We start from the raw sequence: 19,691 nt of genomic DNA on the forward strand, positions 1-19,691 counted from the left end.
TTCACTTTGGTACTGTTGGTAGTAGTGCCATAATAATATTAAAGTGACAACGATGTGAATCTGTTCATTCATCTCTCCATAAACTGAAGTCAGGCTACCTGGTAAAATGTAAACACACCGACGTCAGACAGACCAATCAATATCAAATATAGGGACACGCAACCCACGTAGGTGATGACGACAGGACGTAGGTATGAATAATAAATTAATTTCACATTGTTGTTTGGTCGTCTGTGTAGTTCAATGCTGAAAGTTCAGAAAAAGACTCCAAATTAAAATCAGTTCAAATATTTCTGACATAATGATACACACCTAATAAATACCCACCGACTCTGAGCTGTTCGTCTGTATTGACCAAACTGAGAGCAGAGCTGGATCCTCTGGGCTGTAAACTAATGAGCTCAGTGTTTCTAAATGACATGCACTCAATTAAAGTAATACTCAAATCATCCCACGAGCAGAAGCCTGCTTCCAATTGATGTCATTAAGCAAAGCAATTCATTAAACTGAAGATGTCAGAAATCACAAGTTGACAAATAACACATATTGATCAAATTAACTGTGAAGAGTCAACAGAGAAAAACATCCTGTCATTAGATGAAAATATTCCTCTGTTCTGTTTTACATGGGAAAAAAATCACCACTGTGGATCCGTCTCGACCCTTTAAGTGCAGTGTTTTGTTTTCTTTTTAATTTAATCTGACCTCTGACCCTATATTCTATATAACACACTGTGCCCGCTGTCTGTAAGCGTAGGTGGGTGGAGGGTGTGAAATTCATGCTCCATATAGCACCTCTGCTATTTTTAAACATATGAGCTATGTCAAGGTAATGAACACAGCAAACAGGGTAGTTACTTTAGTAACCGCTGAAAAAACTCTTCGAAGACCGTCGCACACATGATAGTCGGTGAATTAACAGCATTGTGAGTCAGTGTTTAATTTGACATTAATCTGATCCACAAAGCAGCTCTTATTTTTGTAAGAAATCTTAATTTTATTCTACAGATCCCCTCATTCCCATTGTCCTCTCCCTCTGAAATAGTGCAGTTAACCAATGGAGGATGATAGTGAGTTGAGGTGACAAAATGTAAAGCTTGTACAGAAATACAGTTCATCTTTATAAATTATATTGATGCCAAATTGATAAGAAGACTGTGGACATGTGGCGGCTTTTATCTTGTGTTTCTAGAGTTACATGTTTTTACGGACATGTGAGGAATTTCTAAAATGTCATATTTCTTAACTGGAGTTTGGTTCAGTGTTTTCCCTGGAGAGTGCAGGGAGTTTTAGTTGAATTCCAGCTGCTTATAACCATAACAAATTGCCTATGATCACAACATCTGCACTACTTTCTGTGTTCAATCCCACAATGCAGTCTGTTTAATCTGCGTTATATCTCTTCCTGCTCTCTGTGACAACCTCAACTGTTTTAATGCAGCTGAATTCACAATTTATTAGATCTCATTTCCATGTTTTACTGTTTCTGTTGTCAGACAACGGAGCGAGTGAGAAGCAGAAATAAATTTAGTCCCGACTCATAAATCTAATCCGCTAACCATCAAGACAAACTGCTGATCAAATTTTTATTTTATAGCTGCGACATCGTCAACATAAATCCAGATTAATGGCAGCAGCTGTGTGATGCATCGATATTTAAAATGAGTGATGACAGAGAGGTTGTCCTCCTAACTTTACATCATGTTTAGTATTTCAGTGACAGTTATTTTATATTAACCTTCAATTCATTCCTACTGCAGCCACTTTAATTTAAACCTTTACCTTTGATCTGGTCGTTCACAGTCAGCTTACTTTTTGCTGTGTCGTCTTTTCTATTGTCCATGCCTCCGTCATCACCAGGTCTGGATTCTGGTCATCAGTGGACAATCTGAACCCTCCAGAGACGCAGCAGTCAATAAAACACAGACAGGACAATAACCACCCAGAGTAAATATGATGGATACATCACTGTGGTCCTGCTGTGAGCCTAATCACTGCTGAGAGAGACGGAGTGTCGGCCTCCTCTTTATTGAGCTCAGGGAGACGAGGAGAAAGAGAGGGAGCGCTTATTGCCATTGATCTGAGGAGGAGGAGGAGTCCTCTGGGCCGCTAGTGGGAGTTGGTTTTTGTTGAAGTCACATCGATCCTGCCTCCACTCTGACACTAATAATTGGCCTGTGCCCGCCCCGGTCCCCCGATGGCTCCATCAGCTCCACCTGCTCGACACCGAGCGCCAGAGCTCAGCTCCTGTCAGCCGATCATGAGCAGGAGGTGAACTGGATTAACTCCTCACAGAGAAGCACGAGGAGTCCTGGAAACATCAGATTTGAATTCTTAGTGATAATCCACCTTTGTACGCGGTGAGCACTACTCTGTGTTTCCAGCAGCATATTTTGAAAAAACTTCCTAAACGTCATAGAAAAGTTTTGAATGCTTGCTTGAGGTGTTTTGTTCTTATCCCTTTTTTGAAAAAGAGCGCTCAATGGTAGATCACTGGATCATTTTTACTTATTCATGTTTGTATGTTTATTCACCCCGAACAGGCAGCTAATGAGAAACATGCTAACAGCTAGCTAGCACCAGCATACCAGGCACCAGCTGTGTGAGCTGCTGACAGCGCTCAGCAGAGAAGCCGGCTCTTTATGTTTTACTTCTCCAGTCAGCAGTCAGCATGGATAGAGACTAATTAGCATATAGTAAACAGTTGCGTAAGGTCAGCTCCTCTGTGGGTTGCTGCTGCAGGCAGGTTGAGAGGCAGGAGTGAAGATTAATCTACTTTTTAATCCCAAAGGATTACAAAACAAACTCTGAGCTCTTTTGTCCCTAGTAAATGGGTCCATGACTCCTCAGAACGTCGGTGCTGCGGTCAGGTTGAGAAGCAAGAGTGAAGATAAATCCACTTTTTAAATCCATAAGTTTAAAATTCAAACTCCAAGCTCTTTTCTCAACAGTAAACTGGTCTGTAACTCCTCTGTGGGTCGCTGCTGCAGACATTTTGAGAAGCAGGAGTGAAGATAAATATACTTTTTAAATCCAAAAGTTTAAAAAAACAAACTCTGAGGTTTCTTTTTGCTAGTGAATGGATCTGCAACTCCTCCGTGGGTTGCTGCTGCAGACAGGTTGAGAACCAAGTCTGTCCCCAGCTCTCTCCCCAAAGCTCCCCAGCTCTCAGCAGCTGTCTGTCAGCTTTGTACCTCAGCTCTGCTCCGGTCCTCTCCACACAACAAAACCCTGCGATAGACGTAAAATTTTCATCTCACGCAAATGCACAAATTTTGTGTGTTCATGTCTGTACATCAACTTTGTATGTAATCTATTTGTGCAAAGTTTTATTCTGTTTCTATTTGATCACACCAAGTAGCCTTGACCATCAAAGTCTGGTGAAACTATGCTTTGTGTAGCTGAGTTTATTCATTCAGAAGTAGTTGTGAAAATGCTTAATTGGCTGGATGGAAACACGACTATTCTAACCTCATCACTTCCTACAAGAAAACAAACAAACATCACTGTGCAGAGCAGACTAGAATTGTCTCCATTACTTTCAGGTTTAACAGCTTTCTCAGACTGACAATTTTTTTCAATAATACTCTCAGTATGATTCAACCAATCTGATTCATCTGAAAATAAAACATCTAAAGAAGAACGCTTTCATTCCAAAATATAAAAAACTGACCATGCTGTCATTGTGGACTTCCTAATGTCCAACCTGCACAGAGAATATCCCCTAATCTAACAAGGTGGCTGTGGTTTCTTTAATGTAAATCATTAATAACTCTGTTTGTCCTTTTCAGCCTGTATTGGCTGTGTAGGCCTAAAGTTTTTGCACTGCACTGATGCTGACAGTGACACCATGAAATGAGAGAAAAGGAAGAGGAGGAGAAGAAACAGATCAGATGTGGTGACAGATGTGTTTTCTGTCTTTATGAGCTGAGTTTTATGACGGAGTGCTGTTATGTTCACAGTGGGAGGTTTATTCCTCCACTGGAGAGGCAGATTGTGGTCCGGGTAGAGTGATACGCTGGTTGTTTGTAGAGGAGACTTAAATCATCTTCACATTTGTAGTTCATTTCCTTTTGTCTGGAAGACAGTGGAAAGTTTTTGTCTTTTCTCGTTTTGACGTTTTAAATTTCACATATTAGTTACTGTCTAAGTTTTGAGACTTTTGTCTTTCTAATGTTCTCACAGTGTGCAGTTTGACTCACATATTTCAAGGCTTGAGCGCTTAAGAAAAAGAGGAAACCATCAGCCAACTGGACTGGCACATCGCATCTCCAAAGTAAAATCCTCTAAACCTCTGAATGTGTCCTGTGGTATCTGGCACCAAGATGTCAGCAGCAGATCCTTTAAGTCCTGTAAGTTGCAAAGTGTGTCTCTGTGACTTGTTGTTCCAACACATCCCACCAGCCCGTCCTCTCCAGAGAAATGAGCGGCCAGGTCAAATGTGCAAACAGTAGTGTTGTAGTACTCGAGACTGCAAAAGACTCTGATTCAACTTATTTGCTCAAGTAAAAGTAAAAAGGGACCAGCATTGCTTTTTCAGCGATTTGTGCTACAGCAGTTCCTCTGAGGGATCAGGCGGGCTGGCCTTCACTCTTCATGAGCATCACTGAGCTCATGACCTTGTTGCCAGTTCACCGTTTGTCCTTCCTTGGACCACTTTTGCTTTGTACTAACCACTGCATACTGGGGACAACCCACAAAACACTCTGACCCAGTCGTCTTCTACCCATCACAGCGTGGCCCTTCTCAAAGTCGCTCAGATCCTCACGCTGTGTCTACATCAGTGTACATAAATAATGCAGGATGTATAATAACTGATAATGATGGACGATATTTGAGTTCAGTCAGAGACGGTGAAGAACATTAAAAACCCTGAGTTTGAAGCTAGTGAAAGTTTTCTATCTGCAGGAAACGTGTTGCAGCTCTGAGCTGCACAGAAAATAAATTCTGTTTGGAAACGACAAACTTTTCAGAGAGATTTTTTCAGCTCTACAGACAGACGGTGAGCGAGCGCATCGTTCTGTAGCCCGGGGTTAGCATTAAGGTTAGCTGGTGGTTCTCCATGGATAGTACCACAGATTCTCTTAACTACAGCCCACTCTGCAGACACTCTTAGGAATAAAGGTGCTAAATAGAACCTTAAAGGTTTTTTTGGCTTCTCCCCATAGGAGAAACATTTTTCATTCCTGGCAGAACCTTTTCTTTTAAAGTCTCCACTTAGAACCCTTTCTGAGGGTTCTACCTAGAGCTCAACATAAAAGGGTATACCTAGAACCATCAGGTTATGAGAGATTCTATAGAGAACCTGTCTGTGGTGTAATGACTCTACCCAGGATTCTAATAATGCTAACAAGAACCCACATAGAGGGTTTTACCAAGAACCTTTTTATATGCCAAGGGTTTATCTAGAACCCACCCAGGAGGTTCTACTGAGAACATGTTTATATTCCAAGTTATTTATCTAGAACACACTCAGAGGGCTCCATCTTGAGCCCAACATAAAAGGTTATATGTAGAACCATCAGTGAAAGGTTATGTGAGGTTCTATAGTGAACCCTTCCATGGTATAATGGTTCCACCCAGGACCCTCTCTTGGGGTTCTATTGAGAACTTTTGCACCTTCTAAGGATGCTAACAAGAACCCACCTTTGGGGTTCTAATGGGAACCTTTTTATATTACAAGGGTTTTGTCTAGAACCCACCCAGGGGCTTCTACTGTGAATAATTTTGTATGTTTTATCAAGAACACAGTTGGGGTTCTACCAAGAAACCTACTATTCTCCGAGGGTTTTATCTAGAACCCACCCAGGGGCTTCTACAGAGAACCCGTCTATATTTTTTTTTTTACAAAGAACCCTATATAAACTCTTGATAAAAGTGTTCTTCAAGGGTTGTTGTAATATTCGTTCTATAAAGGGTTCTTAATGGAACCCTTTGTCTAAAGAAAGGGTTTCCCAAGGGTTCTTTGGGTGACAGAGGTTCTTCGGGAGCAAATGGTTCTGGGTAGAACCCTTAACGTAAGTACGACAGTTCATCACAGGACTGTGCTGACTGAGAGTACAGATGATTATCACAGCGGCTCAGTTGTTCTGCAGATATTGGAGATGAGGAAACGCTCGACTTCACAGATTTTATTTTGTGAGAGAAAACAGGAGAGGATGCCCATTATTCAAACAACACATCTACACCAGACAATTCAATTTCCACACTGTGGCAATAAATGTCAGAGCAGGAAACGGCTGACGGAAAATTGTTTCATCTGGTCCTGTAGACCTGTTTGTGTGTGGGAGTGTGTACTGGAATAAATCACGTTGTCTGGACTCTCCTCCCAGTTACACACAGAGCTCATCCCCACAACATCAAACAAAGATTTAGTTGAACAGTCTCACCTCAGTGTCCACTCAGTAGCTGTTCTGGAACTTTTGATCACGTTTAGGGGAGCAACTAATGAAGATTTTCTTGATTGATTGATTACTTGTTTTGTCCATAAAATGTCAGAAAATGGAGAAAAATGTTGATCAGTGTTTCCTAAAGCCAAACTTAATGTCTTTAGATGTCGTTTTGTCCACAACCCAAAGATATTCAGTTTACTGTCATAAAGGAGTAAAGAAATCATAAAATAAACTGAAAACAGAAATGTTTGACTTTTTTTCTGGAAAAAAAAAAAAATGAATTGATGAATTCATTCTGTCACAATCTTGACGTGCGTCTGCGGGCTCCATGATGAAAGCTGAAAGTGAATGGTGACCAGTTTCTAAATGTAAAATATCAACACCAAGTCTCCTAAAGCACCATCATGCCAAGTTGCCTAAAAAATGTAATTTCCACCATGTTTTCAGTCTGAATCTTCACTGTAGATCTTTAGCTTGGAACCACGTTCACCTGCACACTGTCTGAACGGTGTGTGTGTGGTGTGACGGTGTGCATGCCGGGGCTTTAGGAGACTTGATTATACCAGACGACCAGTATGGAGGGATTTTGTGTGTTGTTTTTTCACATTTGAAAACTGGTCACCATTCACTTCTGTAGTTTGGGAGATTCTGCAACACTGTTTTCCTGTGAAACTCCAGCAGTGTTTTCTGGGCTAACAAATAAACACAACCTCAGCTGGCATGAGGGTGAGGAGATATTTAAGTATAACATTTTCACAAACTCATCAGAATCTGCTGGACCAAGAATCCCGTTAATGAGTAAAGATCATCTACAGACTTTGTTGACCTAAACTTATCAAATAAATTCAAATCTGTTTAGATTTTTAAAAGCCATTGGTTTTCATAAAAATGGCTGATTTTCAAAAATTGCAATAACTCTTAAATGCATTTGATAATCGAGACACATGCTGAGGAGTTTTCGTGCTCACATACTGAGGCTCATTCTGCTGCATGTCTATGGGGCGCCACAAACAAAGGCTAATATCTCGTAATCAGCTGCAGGGATTTGTATGAATATTGGTTTTCATGATCTTGGGTCATGATTCAGTTGATGCATGAAGTTGATTAAAGTGGGCGTGACTTATTATTAAACACTGATTATCTGCATTGTTGAGAACCTTTGGATGTAAAGTAAAACTTTTTAATCATAAAAACAGCGGTCTAGTAAAACTCCAAATGAAAGCATTATTCTGAAAATATCTGGCATGTTAACATGCAGTGTGTCTTTAATGAATACATGATGTGCTGTGTGTCTGTACATACTGTTCGGGGTCGGTTGGCCTACATGCAGAGAGGCTGACAAATAACTGAAAAGTCATTGCTGGAGGGGAGAAGTGGACGTCTTTCTGCTGTGAGCTGGCAGCTCGAGGACGGCTGCTTTTTTCATTTATGTAACGTGTGTCAGTGTTGATGGGGAAGATGCTGCAGGCTACTGCACATATACAGACACACAACTCTGAACAGCAACGCTGTATATGTTCATACAGTAAAGAAAGACATGCTGAAGGTCTGGGACTCATTGAATGACAGAAAATGTTACACATCATCAAGCTGCTGTTTAGTTTGTCTTGTCTGGCTTCTTATATTCCAGAAAAGATGCTGTACATTAAAAACATTAGTTTATATTTCTCACCACTTAGAGAAACAAACTGAAAACACAACATTGACATATTATCACCTTAAAAAATTATTATGGCAACTATGCTACACCATCGTCTGTGTCGGCATCATTATCATCACAGTGGAGTGGAGCTCCGTTTTTGGTCTCCACCAGCTCCTGAGGGAAACGTCTGAACTGCTCTGCTATGTTCACCAGCTAGTTTCTAATTAGGTTTACCTCTGCAGTGATTGGTCAGCATTGGTCATTGGTTTGTGTGCAAATCCTCTTCATTTGATAAACTTTAGCAGGTAATCCAACGATGGAAATGAAATCAGCTTTGTTTATGTATTCATTGCAGTTGGTGATGATTTATTGTTCACTTAATGACCTGATGAAGATCTTTGTGCCTGAAGATCAAATTTGGTTTGTTAAATAATTCTGACAGTTTAAATTTATCAGTGCAGTGCAGAGTTGTACGGTACGAACCATCCTCTCCATCCAGTGTCTCAGTTTGTTAATGAGCTGATTGAATCTTATTAACTTTAATGCCATCTAAATATGCTTTTTTAAAAGTTTATTACCGTTGTAATTTTCTAAATGGCTGACATGATGAGGCTCATTTACCGACATAAGCTGACTGACTGTGAGCTGATCTCTGTGACTCAGCTGGTCTCTGGACCTCAGACTTGTCTCACACTGAGGAGCTGCTTTTTTTGGAGCAATAAATCTTGGGGAGAGTTGAATTTGTGCATAAATGAAGATTCCTGACCATCTTTACTGCCATTTCCACATTACTTTATATTATCCTGATGCATGCATTTACACATGTAATACTTTATAAATGATAAATAAATGCATTTAGGTTGACTCAAAGTTTTTATTTCCTCTCATCAAGAAAACAGACCTAAAAGAAAAAGTTGAGACAACTCAAAAATTCAAGGCAACTCACTGTAATAAGAGATTAATTCAAAACCCCAAAATTAAAGTTCTGAAATAACAAAAAAAGTTTTGCCATCCTTATTAAATTTTATTCTTTAGACAAACTTGAATCTTAGTTTAGTTGATTTGTCATTTGGATACTTGAAAATTAAATGGCTTCAATTGAAAATATTGACTGTTATTTACTTTCATGTCAACAAACAACTCAGTATTTTTTAAATATATTTTTGTGTAATTTCTTAAAGAAATTAGAGATTCAAGTTTATCTAAAGAAGAAAAAAAAATCTATCAACAAAACATTATTAGTTGGTCTTTTTTTTTTTTTTTTTTTTTTTTAAATTGAAGCATTTGAGTTGGGCTTTGAAGTTGCCTTTGAGTTTGGAATTTTTTATAATATAGAACATTTTAGCCAACTTCATAAATTAGGCAAAAATAGTGCATTCAGGCAGAATAAGTTCTTGTTTTTTGTCTTCTTGGTGAAATAATATGTAGATTTTAAATGCTTTAAAAAAAAAAAAACTCACTCATGGCCAACTCTGCACATAGTTTTTCCATCTAATTGCAGAAAAGATCATGTTTCATGTTGTGGAATTAACATGTTATTCTGGCTTACTGTGTTTTCAGGCCAGTACCATTAATGCTGTAATATTTTCATGTATCCTGAGTGAAAAGCACAGAAAAAGCACACAGTTTCTTGCAGTTTCTGCCTGTTGTCTGGCACTGCTGAGAAACATGTCTAGTTTTCTAATTTCTGTAGATTTAAATACATTTTATATTCTAGTTTTCTGTATTTGCAAGTGGAGAAAAACTAAAAGATAATTGTTGCTTTTGTTTAGAAATGCTCACCAGCTGACAGCAACTTTTTAACACCCTGCAGGGAAATTTAGGCATCCAATTAATTTATCACAATTTGCATTTAAACAGGACAGAAGCTATCAGGGGACGCCTGTATTCATCCAAAATAATTTAGTTTGTGTTGGAATTTTTTTTATTTGACCAATTACACACATGGAAGGTTCACAGAGGCTTAAAACCACCGAGCTCGGTGAGTTTTATAAATTCCTAAATATCCCAAGATACTATTTTCCCTGTGGGGATGAGAGTTTAAAAAATCCTCAGTAATCCCAAAATAACATTTATCCAATGGAAACTCAGCAGTAATTGAAGAAAAGTTCGACCGCTGTGTATTTTCTGAGTTGTTGTAGAAAAACAAAACACACCAGACGAAGTGATTAAAAAAGGGCAAATTTATTTAAAGCACTTACATAGAAAAATATGATTGATTTGAGTCAACAATAATAAATAGAGTGCCTGACTATCCCCAGGCCCTGTCGGTACAACAGTACAATCAATATCCAGTTTCACAATACAGCAAAGGCACTAGCATTTACCACAATCAACAACAAGTCAATGGAGGCGGCGTGGATGGAGCTGGGGGGGTTGGGGGGGTGGGGTCAGTCACTCCTCAACAAACAAACTCTGTCTGAGCCCGCGGCCGTCACAAACACCATCACTCAACATCCAACAACCACTCCCTGTCCCGCCTCAGTCTCTGTGGACGTTAGACTAGATCTGAGTCACTTTCTCTCTGCTGCCTTTTGTCCAAATGCAGGTACAGATCAAGAAAACAATAAGAAAATAAAGGGACACTGGGATGGACAGAAATAATTTTTTAACAAAAATGGAAATGAGAAGAGAAAAGAGGACGTGAATGATCAAAAAAACGTTAGTCTTGAGCTCTGCTGGCTTCCCAGAGAGGCTCCAATGTCACATCCCCAATTATTCCATTGTTTGAGCCGTCAACTTTTCAAAAGGTTCGTAAAGGTCGTCAAGTTTTGGTCAATCAAAGTTTGATCTGACACTGGTTCTAGAGTAACAGTGAGACTCCAGTTAGAAGTGTTGGATGGACAGATCGAGCAAAAAGTTATTTAAAACAATGACATTAGGAAGATTAAAGTCCAACTGAAACTGAATTGCATGTTTTGTGTTTGCTGCAACAGGTTTACTCTTTTTGTGGAAAGAAATCAGTTCTTTTTCACGTGTGGTTTAACAGCAGAAGGCGTGTAACATACATCATGACAGTGTCACGTTTTGTCTCGCCTAGGAGTGAGTAGGTGCAGTACCAGCAGGGGGCGATAACGACATGAGCGAAGGATGAATATAGTATAAAAGAGTGAGAACCTTCGTACAGAGGAGGTTGGTTAGGATTGGTGAGACCTACACTTAACTCCGTCTGTCACCTGAAATGTTTCTCATTAAGCTTTATTTTGAAATTGCAGTTTTATTTCTAAAGTTTAAACAGACGTTGCATATTTATAATTGCTATTGTGACCGCAGTATTATACCAAAGCATGCCAGTGTCACGTTTTGCCTCAGCAAGATGTGAAAACTACAGTCTGCCACCGTGTTAATTGCATGCTTTGGCAGTCGGTATTAGTTTGTGTGCCACTGTTGCATATTGTGGATCCAGAACGTCTCTGCATACCACCAATCAAAACTGTGTTTGCAGAAAACGGCAAGTGACCAACAGTCAGACAACAGCTTGTAGCTTTCTAGCTAATGTCTCCTTTTTATCTCAAACATTTTTCATCTTTTATGCACTTTGGCTTGTCCGATGAACTGTTAACAATCATCTGTGAAACAGAGCTGCATTTGCTGACATCAGGCTACATATCCAGATGTGCTTAGTCAAAGGCAGCTGGATTTGCTGCAGATTCTTGAAGACATTTTGTCTAGGGGGTTTCTTTAGTTCTTACTGACAAGTGGTGCGTCCCAGGCATTTAACTCTGTAGAGTCGCTCACACCTTTAGAGTGGGTTTAGGTCTCGTAGGTGTAAATGGCTCTTTGCAAGAATATATAGCAAGTCCACGTGCCTTTACCGCTTCTCACTTCTCGGCCCATATGCAAATAAGCACATAGCTACATCATTTCTGTGTGCTAAGACCAAATGCAGTGTTGTTTTTAACTGGTGGGAGGGAGGAATGGACATCCTGTACCTAGTCTGTCCGACATTAGAATTAATAGTTTGCAAAATTTCCGTTGTACCAACTATTCGGCCCAGACCACCTCCAAGAGAGGTCTGAGTGATCGGATCTTAATACGTCTTCAATGCATCTTGTGTGCCTTCACACCTGTACTCAGAGCTGTCCACTTGGGATTGGACTGGTCAGGTCCAACTTGACCTTTGGGATCAGTAGTTTGACAGTAAGGTTACTAGCTTTTCTTGTAGCACTTTCAACCACAAAGTCTTGATTAGCAAATTAAGTTTGCTCAGTTGTCAGAATATTGATTCTGAAGTAAGGCTCTTTTTTGTCACATGACATCAACCACCTGTCAGATTATTTTGTCAAGGTGATAGGCGAGCTACCTGCAGTATAAACATTTTAAAAATGTTCTGCAACGATAAAGATTTGTCAGTTCAGATATTTTTCTTCAATAATGCTATCTCTTCTTGGATTGTAAACTTAAGTTACTGGAACAAATAAGTCTTGCATCCTTCATTGGTCCCTCTGCTGGCAGTCAGTCCAGTTAAGAGTTTAGGGTGCGGAGGTCTAAAACAGAACCTACGTAAACCTAAACCCAATCATACCCTGTCAGAACCCTGGGACAGTCAGACACAGTTCAAACAGACCCTAAAAACACACTTTTCTTGGTAATGATTATGACCTACAACACTTGCCATAATATTTAATTTGGAGGCTAAATTTCCGTAAAGGATTCTTATACTTTCGATAATACAGCACTAAAAATTAATGCAGAAAGGTTTGACTGTAATTTCAGTTGGACTTTAGAAAAAACAACAAAACTCAGAGTTGTTTGCAGGGTGGTTCAGTAGATGGCACATTTATCCAGTGAATCAGACTCATTAAAGATGAAATGACACAAACACAAGAAAGTAAAAAAGCTCCTGCCCTTCGTCCGTCTGTAGCAGTTTCATTTCAGAGCTAATAGCTTCATTAATAACAACTCACTGTATGGTGTCAGTGTTGGTCACGTGAGTTGGTCCCAATCAGTGATGATAAATCTGTTGTTATTAATAGATTTTTGCTTCTTTCAGAGGGATGAACGATGGAAAACACAACTGAAAATGACTATTTTCTCATGTGAAAAGATCATGTAGTGCATCTCGTTACATGCAAGCAAATATATGATCAAGACAAGAGCGAGAATGACGTCGACGACAATCGGTAAGTGTGTTGAAGACGAGCCATATGATGCAGCTGGATCACTCACACACACAGACACACACACACAGAGCACATCCCTGAAGCTCACAGAAAATCTGAAATAATTCGACCGGGACGTGATGGATTTTCTTTGAAAGAGGTCAGAAAATATAGAAAGAAAAAAAATAAACAGATTCTTGTGTAAAGTCGTAATCAAAACATTGTAAATGCCAACGTTTGTTTGTTCATTGGTTCTGACTGACACTGGAAAAAAAAAAAAGAAAATATTAAATATCTCAGTTAATGGAAAGTGATAAGGCTTAAATCTTTCTCCAGTTCGACTGGCCTCAAAAATTCAAATGTAGTCTTCTCTTTGAAATGTTTCCCCAAACTACACCGTCGTGTCCTGTCATGTCCAGATATCCTGTGGACGGACCGGTCCATAATGTGTCTTCTGGAAAAAGCCCTGATTGTCAGAACAAGTTGTAAGAATATGGTTGTTATTTCCCGGCCTTAAAGCTAGTCCCGTCAGTATCCACACTCATCCATCAGCCCAGTGAATCCTGCCTTTAGGAAATTCTCTGTCCGCTTATCCGTCTTGTCCTCGGTCCCCCTTGAGGTGGAGTCGACTGGAGAATTAATGCACAGGAGCCCGAGAATGTCCAAAAGGGGCTGTAAAGCTTTACCGTCATTTTGTTTGCGCCCAGCGGCGCGGCGCTGCCGGCGGCGCGGTGCTGCGTCAGTACATGTCCGAGCTCTCGGGCCTCGGAGGCTGACGGACTCGCTGACTCTCAGCAGTTCTGGTCTTTTAGATGTTCCTCTGTGCCGTGAGGTACTTGAGCGCGGCCGAGCCGTACTTCCTGGACAGGTCTTGGTGGAACTCGTCCTTCAGCGTGTTCAGACAGTTGCGGTAACTGGAGCTGGAGCGGAACTTGGAGATGTCGAAGCTGGGAGCGTGGGGCATGTGGATCATGAAAGCATTGGGGAGGACCATCAGGTCGTACTCCTGAGAGAAAGACAAAAACAAACGGGGTGAAATAATGAAACTTAGCAGGCCTGTCACAAATACTATTTTTTGAGGCTTCAGTGACAATAACCTGCAAATAACTTTGAACATATCACAAACTTTGCTATCATGAAGCTCACCAGGGTTTTGAAAAAATATCCAATCGCAGTTATTTTGACTGATATTGCAACTGTGATATGCTTTGTGATATTAGAGGTAATGATAATTTTTACATCTTTATTCCTATTTTGATTGAAAAATGTGTTAAAATGACCATGGTGTGTCTATAGAATCCAATCTGAAGGACAGGACGTCTCTGTCTCACTATATTCATTATTTTAAAAGTTTTTTGATACATTTTGCCTTTAATATATATTGCAGTTTCTAGGATTTGAAAGGTGCAGAAAGCCATATTGCAATTTTGATAAAAAATTGATTTATTGTGCAGCTAACACAACAACAACAACAACCCCTGGCAACATTCAAATACTGATTTGGGCTTCGATTACTATGGCAACAGTAGAGGCTTCAGACCACTCGGGTCGCCCTCAGAATTCAGTTTTTCTTATCTAAATAACAAATACTGAGTTTTGGCCCATTATGATGCCTTCACAAACACCGTTTTTAAAGAGTTCATTTACTCCCACACATGTGAAATGTTACTGAAACTTCATTTGAATCTCTTTTCAGCTTCTTCAGGCTCCCTTCTCTAAACAAACAGTTTTGTTTGCATGTGGAAAAAGAATAAGTGTTAGTGATGGTGTGCAGTGAGATTTGGATTTTACAACAGCAAACATCGTCTGTGTCGTCGTAATGACTCATTTATTGTCTGTTGGACTTTGTGTTTATTCAAACAGGTTTCATCATCAGCGTTCCTCTCAGCCGTGTGAAAGAGTCATCACAAAGGGGATGCAGTTAAAATTCAGCAGATAAAGTGAGTTATACTTTAAACCTCTCACATTTATATTGAAATATCTTACTGTGCATATGTAAAAGAAAATCACAGTGTGTTTGAAATCTCCTCGTCGACCCTCAGCACCTGAACCGTACCTGTGCATCCAGCTCCATGATGTGCGACACCTTGTTCCAGCCGAAGCCCACGAAGCGCTGGTCGTACTCTGGACAGTCTCGTCTCACCACGACGTACGGCTCAAAGTCCGGCTCCCACTCCACCTTGTAAGGTGTGGTGGCTGTTCGCCATTTGGCATAGTTGGTAGGAGCGTGACCTTTGGGCCACACGTGATACCTGGAGAGGTGGGCAGAGACACATTATTGTCAAATGGACTTGTTTACTCCAATAATCACTCATTGATTGTTTATGTTCAGGTACCTGAAGGTGTAGAGTGTCCCCATGTCCAGCATGGAGAGCAGCTCAGCTTTGGATTTGGGGAAAGACAGACGGTAACGAAGCGTCTCGAAGGCTGGAACCACCAGAGCCTTCTTAGTGTGAGCCATGTCCAGCTGCACCACAGACTTTCTGCATCGAGGAAACAGAACAGGTGAGATGCACCTAAAAAAAAGGGCGAGACTGACCTCGCCATCAGAGGAACCATTTAACTCTGTCTGAACAGTGTCCTCCAAATGAACCCTCATACATGTCCTCATACCTAAATTACAGAATAGATTGATGATTGATTGCCAATGAGTTGGAGTTGTTGAAGAAGGGCTGTATTTATCAGCAGGAAAAATGGCTCGGATATAATCTAGATATAGATGCAATTTCAAATTCTTTAACTAAAAAGTCAGCAAAAGTTATTTTTAAAACATAATTAGTGTCTGATCCATGTCGCCAAACTTTTTCCATTTGGCAAATTCCATTCAAAGTTGATTTCCTCCTGTGATCTTTCTGCACTGACCAGTTGAAGACACACAGGATGTCACAGATCTTTTTCCAAGTCATTTTGACATTTCATAACAGAAGCAGCATCTCAGGTGTAAATACTAACATTAGTGATGGATGCTTTCCATCTAGGTCAGCCTGCTCCAGGGTCCTGGTACTGTGCACGCTGTTTAAACTCAATCAACAATGATTTTTTAAAAAAAGGGCGTGGACACGCGTTGGGACAGGTGTCTGACTGAGAGAAGAAAATGAAATATGATTCATGAAGTCTAGTGAGAGTAGGTCAGTGAGTCTGAGTCTATAAGGAGCGGGGAACGTGTAGATTGCTGGATCATGTTATATTGTGTTGCAGCCTGTAAAGTGTCTTTGAGTATCTAAAGTTTTACACAAAATATTATCTTTAAAGCTGAGCAAGATTCAACTTATGTGCTGATGATCCTGTAGTATTCAGCACAAAATAACACAGTAGTGTCATTGAACTTTGTTTTTAGTTACTTTTGTCTTGCATGCTGTTATTGTACTTTCAGCTGTCCTAAAACTGCAAACTGAAGCACACGGTTGCTGCACTTACCTGAGGTAATCGTAGAGACCGTACATCGGGAGGAAGTCCACGTCTGTCAGGAACACGTACGGCGTGTTGGCGTTCTTCAGGGCCACGTTCCTCACCAGGTTGACGGGGTAGAACTGGCCCTCCTTGTAGACGATGTGGTAGCCGACGTTCTTGCGGTTCTTGAGGACCTCGGAGGCCTGAGCGTAGCGGAGGAACTGCTGAGCCTCGGCGTCAGACATGTAGAGCGCCAGGCTGATGGGACCCTCCCAGTGCTTACAGATGGCCTCCAGCATCTGAAGCCTGCAGGTGAGACAGACAGACAGACAGATGTCACTGAGGGCGTGCCTCATGTGTTTTGTATTTAGTATTATCTTCTATTTTTACTTTAGTTAAATGTTATCTCTCTTTTGCACTTTTATTTATAATGTACAGTTTTGTTTCAGATTTATGTTTCTCCGTTGCAGGGTCAGAGAGTAACATAATTTCGATCCTCTGTATGTCTTGTACATATGTGGTATTGACAATAAAGAAACTTTGACTCTGACTTGACATGAGTCGATGAAGACAAAAACTTACTGTTACCGTTCACTAGCGAATAATTTCAATTCAAATGACTTGAAAGTACCAAGTAGCAGCAAAACTTCCTAAAAGATAACTGCCCTGATAAAGAAACCTTGAACTTCAGAAGGTGAAAACAGTGTAGAAAACAGAATGCAAGTTAATTTTATGTACAGTATGTATGTGTGCTGCTTTTATCCCTTCGTCCAAAATTCTTAGCAGGTTGCACTACAGGCGTGTTTGTTGTTACTAAGCTGTCAGCTCCACAGGACACAGAAGAACAGCTGACTTTACTTGTTCTGAGATACTGTGATCTACACAGGCGAGTGTGATGATGCATGAGCTAACACAAGTATTAACTGTCAGAAGTAGTGACAAAACAACAGTGTATTATCATCTAGGAAGCTACAGGAAAGAGCCTTGAAAGGGTGTCTGCAGTGTAGGTTTCTGCTTTTCTGCCAGAAAAATCTTGTGGTGGGTTACAAGGCCACCTGAGAACCATCAGTGGGCAAAACTACCTTAATGGCTGGCCAATCAGAGCAGTCAGAGACACTAAGGGGTGGAACTGGCAATCCCATTCCCTTTGTTTGTCGGTGGGCGGTTCCCAGCTGGGTGCAACTAGCAAACGCAGAACAGCTGCGTTCAATCCTGGCTGCAGTATATCAACAGGCGCTTCTGCTGGAGCGTCAGCGGAAGCGTCAGCCCTTGCGTTCAGCCCTTCTTGTGTGAAGACATTCTTGGGTCAAGACATGCGTGTCTACCTCGCCGTGTCCACCGAGCGGGGACGCCGAGTGGGGTAAGAAATTCTACTTGATGCAAACAAACAATCCTGCTAACCTCCAGCTGTTAAAGCAAACCTGCCTCACAAGCTCAACCCTCTCTGTAGGACTGTGGAACTGCCAGTCTGCAGTGAACAAAACAGACTTTATTGCTGGTTATGCTGACCACCTAGCACTTGACATCCTGGCTCTCACTGAGACCTGCATTAAACCTGAAACCAATGCTACCCTGGCTGCACTTTCACCCGATTACACTGTCTCACATACCTCTCGCTCATCTAGGCGAGGAGGTGGAACAGGCCTGTTACTTTCCAGCAAATGTAACTATAATCAACTGGTACCCTCAATCAAACACAACTCTTTTGAATACCATGCCATACTGGTAAGAGCCCCCAGTCAAAATTTATGTGAATGTTATTTATCGCCCACCACGGCAAACAGGTGACTTTTTGAATGAACTAGATACTTTACTCTCATCAATCCCAAAGCATGACTGTTCCATGCTTGTCCTCGCGGACATGAATATTGTGACGGCCTCAGGTCAGTTCCTGTTTCTGCCTCTGCTTTCCCTTGCAGGTTCCCTCTCTGGTTGCTTGCCTCTTCCTCCTCGTTGGTAGATTGCTTCCACCTGGGCAGGGCCTTGAAAAGCTTGGAAGAATCCAAGATGGCTGTCTCTCCCTCCTGGAAGGCCAGTGCCTTTCAGGCACCCACTGGTTTTGTTTGGTTTGACTTTGCTTAACTTGGCCTTGGTTTCCCTTTTACACATAGTTTACGTCAGCACACACATTCACAGCACCCAACACCTTCATTACACCACTGATTCTCATACCTGGTCATTGGGTTCTTTATGTTGCTTCATTTTCAATAAATTAAGAAATTGTTTAAAAGCTGTTACTGTGTGGACCTCCTGTCTTTGTTATGTTCTCCAACAAGCTGGCCATAACAATATACACTTGGACAATCCAAGCTCTTCAGACTTCCTATCATTAAGACACTCATTTGAGCTACAACGGGTTCGCAGTCCTCCTACTCACAAAGCTGGCAAAGAGCTTGATCTTATCCTCATCCGAAACTGCGCCACAGATACACTGGTTGTTACGCCTCTACATCTCTCTGACCACTACTTCATTCAATTCAAGGTATGCCTCCCTGAACCAACCCCTACCCCAACCCCCATGGTATCCTTCCACCGTAACCTCGGCAGCCTCTCTCCCACCCACTTCTCCTCCCCGCACACTGCAGCAAAATCACAGGAAATGACAAAAGCAGCAACTGTGTTGAGTAAATGATCTCACCACAAGGTTTATTTGGTAGCTGCTTTAGACTTTTCTTTCAAATCTTCATGGTGTTTGACCAGTTGTCATGGAAATGTAGATGATAAGACTTCCATTTTGGCTTAATTCAGAAAAGTCTTGAAAGTGGAAATGTATATCTGAAAAGCAGCAGTTCCAACAACAGTTTTGATGTGTCTTAGATGCATGTTGTTGTGTACCTGTCCATGGACAGCTGGGCGACCAGCGTGATGTCGGTGTCATCCTCGGTGGGCGTGTACTCGTACTGCAGGAAGTAGAGGTGAACTCGGTGAACCGTGAGTCGCTCCCGTCGGAAGTCGTAACACTGATCGTCCTCGTCGAGCTCCTCCAGAGCCGCCTGCAGCTGAGAGACGACACAACGCTGTTCAAACGCCGCTCTGAGGACTTCTTTTAATGTTCAAAACAACTATGATGGTTCATTTCCAGGAAGAATTTTATTTGTCAGAGAATCTTGTAAATTAAAACTTTCTGTTACTAAAAGTTTCTCCTCCTCGGTTCAGTTTTTGGCTC

At 41.1% G+C, this 19,691-nt stretch overlaps 1 protein-coding gene across 1 annotated transcript in view; it reads right to left on the minus strand.

Annotated features, from left to right (window-relative positions):
• Positions 1-12,082: 12,082 nt before the first annotated feature.
• Positions 12,083-19,691, minus strand: part of large2 (LARGE xylosyl- and glucuronyltransferase 2) — a 111,513-nt gene continuing 103,904 nt past the window's right edge. The window contains exons 12-16 of the mRNA XM_084714556.1: positions 19,361-19,524; positions 16,553-16,831; positions 15,472-15,618; positions 15,192-15,387; positions 12,083-14,141 (exon numbers count right to left, since the gene is read on the minus strand). Of these exons, the coding sequence (XP_084570682.1) occupies positions 13,944-14,141; positions 15,192-15,387; positions 15,472-15,618; positions 16,553-16,831; positions 19,361-19,524 (984 nt within the window). The 3' untranslated portion in view covers positions 12,083-13,943. The remainder of the gene's footprint in view (positions 14,142-15,191; positions 15,388-15,471; positions 15,619-16,552; positions 16,832-19,360; positions 19,525-19,691) is intronic.

The sequence above is a fragment of the Lutjanus erythropterus genome, chromosome 1 (genome assembly GCF_056507025.1).
Source record: "Lutjanus erythropterus isolate fLutEry1 chromosome 1, fLutEry1.hap2, whole genome shotgun sequence".
Lineage (NCBI taxonomy): Eukaryota > Metazoa > Chordata > Actinopteri > Lutjaniformes > Lutjanidae > Lutjanus > Lutjanus erythropterus.